Below are 7,484 nucleotides of genomic sequence, written 5' to 3' on the forward strand. Positions count from 1 at the left end.
CTCTTTATTCCTATAGTTATTTAGTTACCGTTTTCGGTCAAAAACTTACTAACACTTAGTAACTCTTGTAAGTGTAACCTCCTATTTTCAAACCTCAGAGGTTGGCCCCAATAATGCTACCAAATTGGAGAGTCAAAGTTGGAATCGACCTAAGAGATCCAATCCATTTCTGGAGTTTGATTTGTCCCGAATCCCATGTTACAACCCTCCCATGCCATGGTCACGACCACGACCTTAACCACGATTATTAACATTCACAACTTTCACTTCATGGAATGATGTTGTTCTAGTTGGTTGAGATTCGTGGTTCTTCATCAATAACTCGTTATTTTGTTCGGCCACGAGAAGACATGAAATTAATTCAAAATAGTGTTTAAAACCTTTCTCTTGATATTACTACTATAGGAGCATATTTGAAACATGAATTAGAAAATATCTTCTCTAACATATCAGCATCAGTAATTTTCTCTCCACATAACAACAATTTTGAACTGATTTTAAATAATGCAGAATTATAATCACTTACTGATGTAAAATCTTGTAGCCGTAAATGCATCCACTCATAACAAGTTTTAGGAAGAATAACTGTTTTCTTATGATCATACCTTTCTTTCAAATTTTTCACAAGATACAGGGATCTTTTATTGTAAAATACTCTATTTTCAATCCCTCGTGAAGATGATGACGAAGAAAAATCATAGTTTTTGTTTTGTCTTGACTAGATGTCATATTTTCTTCTTTAATTGTTTCTCCCATGTTCATAGCATCCAACTAGATTTTGGCATCGAGCACCCATGATAAATAATTATTGTCATTAATGTCAAGGGCTGCGAATTCTAATTTCGTAAGGTTTGTTATAGCAATACTATTAAAAAATATTATATTTATATTATAAATTTAATATGTACTAAATATGCAAAATTTTAATTTATTAATTATAATAAAGAAAAAACTGACCTACCTTTAGCGACAGGAGCTCGTGCTGATAACATGCTGTGAAATTAAGGAACACAAGGGGAACACAGATATAGAGAAAATATAATATAATAATATATAAATAAAATAAAATAAAATAACTAAAATTATGAAAATTTGATAATATGAAAATGTGAGTGAAATTTTGAAGTGGATTTTCTTACCAATGTGTGTTTTTCCAAGATCCACCAAATGTCACTATATATACTAGGTAAAGTGGCAAATAGGATGTGGTACACTTGAACACTATATATGGGTGGTTAGATGACACATGAGTAACATGTGTGGTAATGGAAAAATGACATTTGGTATTGGACAGTATGCATGAGCATCTAACATTTATTTATAATATTTATAATAACCTTTTCTTTTTGTTCAATTATTGGGTTGAGAAGAAACCCAGTTCTCTTCTCTCTCTCTAAGATAGTAACATGAATAGAAAAATTCAAAATTGGGGTTCTAAGGTATCCGCCCTATCACTTTTGCTTTTCTCCCTCTTTGATTTGCTTTGTTTTTCTTTTTTCTTTTTTTCTCTTTTTTAATTATTTTAATAACAAAACTATTGAAAATATTTTTAAATATAACAAACTTTCACTATCTATCTAGGGATGATATTGGTTCCGTTTTCTTCGGTTTTAAGCTAATCCAAGAATCCAATCAAACAAATTAGTTAGCTAAAATAGGAACCGAACCGATATCTAATAAAGAGTAAAACCGTTGGTTCGGTTTTCCCTTGGTTCGGTCATATGTCGTTTGGTTTTTGGGTTTTTTTTTCTTTTTCTTTTTAAAAAATTATGCTTTTGTCCATTTTCATTTTTTTTTTTTTTTTTTTTACCAAAGTTACAACTTCCCTGGATCATTCAAATTTTCCAAGTTACCATATTAGTCAAAGGTCTCGACAAAATTCCCACACCATTGGCAATCGTAATTCAAACAATCTAAGGGGGAGTTTGGGGTAAAGATTATCCTAAGACTATAATAACCACCTCTTGCTACTGCTACAGTAAATACCATTTTGTAATCCTCAATTAGCTACGATCAACACTTTTTCAAAACTTTCATTTGCTACAGTTTTTACTATTTTACATTCATCTTTTTTTTATTCTTTGCTACAATGTTTAGTATTTGCTTCTCAAACTAAAATAATCTACACCTCAAAGTCAAACTATAATAAACCAACCATAATAACCCAGGACTACAATAACCAATTTTTTGTCCTAAATGTCTCCTAAATGATTTGTTTGCTTTTTCTTCCATACCTCTCTTGACATTATCTTCAATTTTAAAATTTATATATGTCATTATCTTTGAATTCTTATCTTTTGTATTTGGTTTTTTTTTTCCCTTCCATGTAGTCTTTTATATATATATATATATATGAGAAATGAAGAATCCAAGCTTAAAAAAGGAAATAAGAGGAATTTTGGATTTATTTAGGTATATTTATATCTCTTGGTTCGGTTCGATTTTTTATTGGATTTGTCAAACAAAAACCAAAACCGATCCAAAAAATCTTCGTTTTCTCAAAATTCAAACCAACCTATCCAATGTTTTGCTAAAAAACCAAACCAATCCATTGAATCGATTTGGTTTGGTTTGGTTTTCTCAATTTTTTATTATTTACATCATCCCTATGTCTATCAGCGAGAGACAATGATAAATGTTTATTAGAGTCTATTACTATCTATCATTGATACGGTGACATTTTTCTATGTTTGTAGATAAATTGACTCATTTTTATATATTTGAAAATAAGCTTTTTTTTTTTTTTTTTTTTTTTTTGTTAATTTTTATTTTTATATTTGAGAAATAAACCTATAAAGAAAGACTTGGTCCAAAGTAACTAATGCCCAAACAAATGTGTAAAGTAAATGAAAACATATTCAATTTTCAAGTTGCAATAGGACAGATTCTCATCACAATCATTTTCCAACACTCCATTGACCCAATTCTTTTTTTAAAAAATAAAAAATTACAGATTATGACTATATATTATTTAGTGAAAACTTGTAGTTTTATTTTTTTAAAAAAAAAATAATCAATTTATGTAACTAAGATCCATATGATAATAACTTTCCAAAAATTTTTTATTTGTAAATTTAGCCTACATGTTTTGTCTTTTTCTGCTTTCTACAGTACTTTTAAAATTTTAGTCAAACTTCATTATTTTTCAGTCCCCTCTTTACAACAACTTGGCTATGCCTGTCCCACATACAATATGTAAACCCATGGATTCTTTGGTCAATTTTTTAAACTAAGTTTTATAGAGTCCTTCAATTTTAATTCAAAACAACTAAACTTGTCTTTAAGAGTCTCAAATTTGGTTAGGGCCATAATAACATTTATAAAAATAATTACGAAACAAAGAAAAATCGTAATCAAACAAAACCTTTTAACAACGAAACCTTTTAACAACAAAAGTTCTCCCAACAAAGATAAATACAGCAACAAGATGACATGTCTTTCAGATAAATGTTCAACTAAGAAATTTCAAGATTCAAAAATGAAACAATTAGATGTGTCTGATGTTGACTTTGACCAGCTTGCAAAACAGAAAAAATAATAAATAATAAAAAAAGGAAAGGAATGGAAAGAAAGAAAATTTGTGAGTGCACGTATGGTTGAAAATAACCATTTAACGTGCAAAAGATTAACAACAATAATCATACAGAACAAATTCAGAATTTGAAAGTTTCAAAGTCAATGCCAAACTTAGAAGCAGACATTTTTCACTTCTACATATACATATTTAAATATTTATATATTTATACAGAACCAACTGAATATAAAAACACGGTTCGAAGAGTTGACGGTATCGAAACGAGTAGATATTAGCAACCAGGTGAGAAAAAGGAGGGCAGCATTTGTGCAGATCTTTAGAAGAAAGAAGACACCAGTTTTGATCTTTCAATGGCTCCTTAATCTAGTTGACATACATTCTAACAAGTTTTAACCTACATATTTCAATGCAAGGATCAAATACATATCATACAAACCACATAGAAATGAAATCATGGTATCTTTATTGGCAAGATACCGACATCTAAGGAAATGAATGTCAGAAATGCTCTTATTCTCAGCTCCTCCTAACAATATTTCGAGTATTTGATGGTCAATTATCGTATAGCAAGTGTAGCAAGAAACAATGATGAAGCTTATGAAGCATACATACAAGGTACCGAGCAGTAGGAACAGTATCGGTATAAGCGTTAGAGCAAAAGCGATTTCATGTGCGATAGTTTTAGTGTTTCATTCAAAAGCAAGGAATCTCTATAGAGGCAGTGTGCCATCTAGGATAATAGATAAATTACTTTAGAATCCAAGAACCTACAGTCTAACTTGGGTTTATTGTATCATACAGCCATACGAAACAATTGTGGAAACAAGTTTTCTTTTACGCGAGTTAACACGATTTACATTACGAGTCGTTGAGAACTCACCAGAAGATGTTGAAATCTCAAGTCCTCTATATAATGTTTTCCATCCACATATATTTTTCTGGAGCTACATTGGTTCATTATCTCCCTTGCCGAGTAAAAGTGGGAATTCATCATCTGGTTCAGGGAAACTGTAGTCTTTAGCCATGGCTCTCATTGACTGATAAACCTGATACATAGACCACCTGTCCTTCGGCCGAGAAACAATGCAGTTCATTGTAATTTTCAGAAATTGTAAGATCTCTTCATCGTTCCCTTTCCCACAAAGATCTTTATCAATAACATCCTTAATTCGACCCGACATACTTAGCTGATTAACCCAATCCACCAAGTTACCCTTATAGCCTTCCTCTGCTTTGGTGACTTCTAGAGGTTTTTGGCCAGTGATCAACTCCAAAAGCACAACCCCAAATCCATAAACATCCCCCTTCAGAGAAGCAATCATGGTGCTCGGGTATTCGGGAGCGACATAACCAAGTTCCCCTAAATCTCCATTAACAAAACTACTGTCATGAGAATCTGAAGCCATCAACTTTGCCAATCCAAAATCCATGATCCTAGCATCATAGTCTTCATCCACAAGAATTACACTAGAACAAATGTTTTGATGCATAAACGGAGGTTGGCATCCATGGTGAAGCCAAGCAAGACCTCTAGCTGCACCCAGACCAATCCTAAACCTAGTTGGCCAATCCAATATCTCATCATTTCCATGTAACAAAGAAGACAAAGTCCCATTAGACATATACTTATAAACCAAAAGCTTTTCCTCTTCCACAACACAAAACCCCAAAAGGGGTGTCAAATTCGGGTGCCTTATCGATCCTAACCGGTTCATCTCCATTCGAAACAGCTTCTCGCCAAGCTTGCAAGTATTGAGCCGCTTTATAGCAAGCACAGAGCCATCTGGTAGAACAGCTCTATAAGTAGTCCCAGTTCTAGAAGAAACTATAATGTTTTCTGGATTGAAATTGTTAGTAGCAGCCATCAGATCAGCCAATTTAACTTTCACAAGAGGCTTTTGAAACAAGGAAACTTGAACAAGCTTATAAGCTCTCAATCTATCAGCCCAATCCCCACTAATCCCATCCCCATATCCCCTTCTTCTCTTCATGTTCATTCTAGAGTGATACCACCACCATAACCCAAAACCTAATAACAGAGAAGCCGCAGCACCAAACACACCAGCAGCTATAATAATCGCAAGATTCTTCTTGCTCAACCCACCACAACTAGATCCAACAGGCCCTCCACATAAATCACTGTTCCCATCAAAATCTTCCTTCCCAAATTTATCAAAAAATGAGGGAATCGTACCAGTGAGTTGATTGTTCGCAACAGAAAATTTATTAAGCCTACCCAAACTCGTGAGCTCAACTGGTATTGTACCAGACAGCTCATTATCGGACAAAATCAACGAATTCAGATAAGAACATTTAGCAAGATCAGCCGGAATAGAACCGGTAAATTGATTGTTAGACAAATCCATACTAACCAAATACGGAAGCCACTCACAAATATGCGGCGGGATCGCGCCGGCAAAGCTATTGCCGGACAGATCCAGTTTCTGCAAGCTTACACAGTACTGCAAGTCTTCAGAAATCGAACCGGAAAGCTTCATATCTTTGAGTTCAAGGCTGAGAATGCGATTCTCACGGTCGTTCCAGCAGGAAAGACCGACGAATTTGTTGCAGAGATGACCAACGGAAGTGTTCTTGAAATCCCATGAACTGAGCCTTCCAAGAGGATCAACGAGCGCATTCTTAACCCCACGAAGGCACCTTATATCGTCTTCTGGAACTACAGAAAAAGATGGAGAAACACAAAGTAGAAGAAGAAGAAGAAGAAGATGATGATGATTGAGAGAAACCCATTTGAGGAAGAAAATGAAGATCTTCATGGTGAAAAACAAAAATAAAAAACCCTTTGAAATGATTGTTGATTGAGGCTCCTAAAGCCTGAACCAGGGTCTTCTTTTGGCCCTTCTTCCTCCTCCCATCAATGAATCCTTTTCAGTTTTCCTTTTTCTTTTTGATCATTTTCCAAACTCCAATAATTTCAAGGTTATAAGACCAACCATTTTACCAAAATACCCCTGTATTCATATTTTTATGGGCTCTTTTCCAATCTTACCATATATTGGAATAAAATAATAGAGAGAGGAGTAAAAGGGGAATTTGGGAAAAAAAAAAAAGGATATATTTACAAATAATGTAAAAAGAGAGAAGTTGAGTTGGAGTTGTCTAAATAAATGAAAAAGGTTTGACTGTCTTCAGATAAAAAGGGGAAGACATCCTGTGAAAGCATTGACTACATTCTAAAACTAAAACAGCCTATTCTTTCTTTCTACATTGCAAAAATTACAATTTTTAACAGAAAAAACTAAAACTAATTGTTTTGTTTTGTTTGTTTTTTAAAAAATAACCAAATTACAACTTCAATCCCTAAACTTCATTTAAATTATGAAGTATGACATTTGTTTCTAGCTATCTTGTCCCTAAAAACTTTTAGACTTTTAATCATATCATAATATCATTTGATCAAAACCTAAAATAGTTTAATTAATTAAGATATATACTCTATTGGGAGGTTAGATTAGATAAAAAACAATAAAATATAAATGTGATTTGTTTTTGTACTTTAAATTTGAATTCATTTATTAAAATCTTGTTGGTTGACCAAACATGTAATTGTTTGAAAATGTTATTCAAATCTTTGCCCATCAATGAAGTTGGAACAAACCAATAGAATCGATTAGATTATTCTTCAAATTTTAAGATTTAAGTAATTTAAGATTGAATGTCTATCTAGACTTCATGAACTTTTATAAAATAGTAAATAACAAGATACTTATCATAAAATCAATAGGCAATGAAAGAGTAGCACATTGATTTCTCTAGTGATCTCAATAATTTTTTTTTTAAAAAAAAAAATGAAGCATTGTACTTAAGGTTACATACAACTTTAAAGATACACTTTTTGTAAAGTTTTTTTCTTTTTTTTAATATAACAACTACGAGGTGGAGGATTATACCTCCGACTTTTAGGGACGAATGTCATGTCATTATTACT

General features: G+C 32.5%; 1 protein-coding gene across 1 annotated transcript; it reads right to left on the reverse strand.

The window, feature by feature from the left end:
* Nucleotides 1-3,659: 3,659 nt before the first annotated feature.
* On the reverse strand, nt 3,660-6,463 carry LOC120079880 (inactive LRR receptor-like serine/threonine-protein kinase BIR2). Its single transcript, XM_039034328.1, has 2 exons — nt 4,416-6,463; nt 3,660-3,929 (listed from the first exon to the last, which is right to left on the reverse strand). Exon 1 carries the CDS (start codon nt 6,310-6,312, stop codon nt 4,480-4,482), a length of 1,833 nt encoding a protein of 610 aa, XP_038890256.1. The 5' UTR covers nt 6,313-6,463; the 3' UTR covers nt 3,660-3,929; nt 4,416-4,479.
* Between the last annotated feature and the right edge of the window lie 1,021 nt (nt 6,464-7,484).

Source organism: Benincasa hispida, chromosome 6 (assembly GCF_009727055.1).
Source record: "Benincasa hispida cultivar B227 chromosome 6, ASM972705v1, whole genome shotgun sequence".
NCBI lineage: Eukaryota > Viridiplantae > Streptophyta > Magnoliopsida > Cucurbitales > Cucurbitaceae > Benincasa > Benincasa hispida.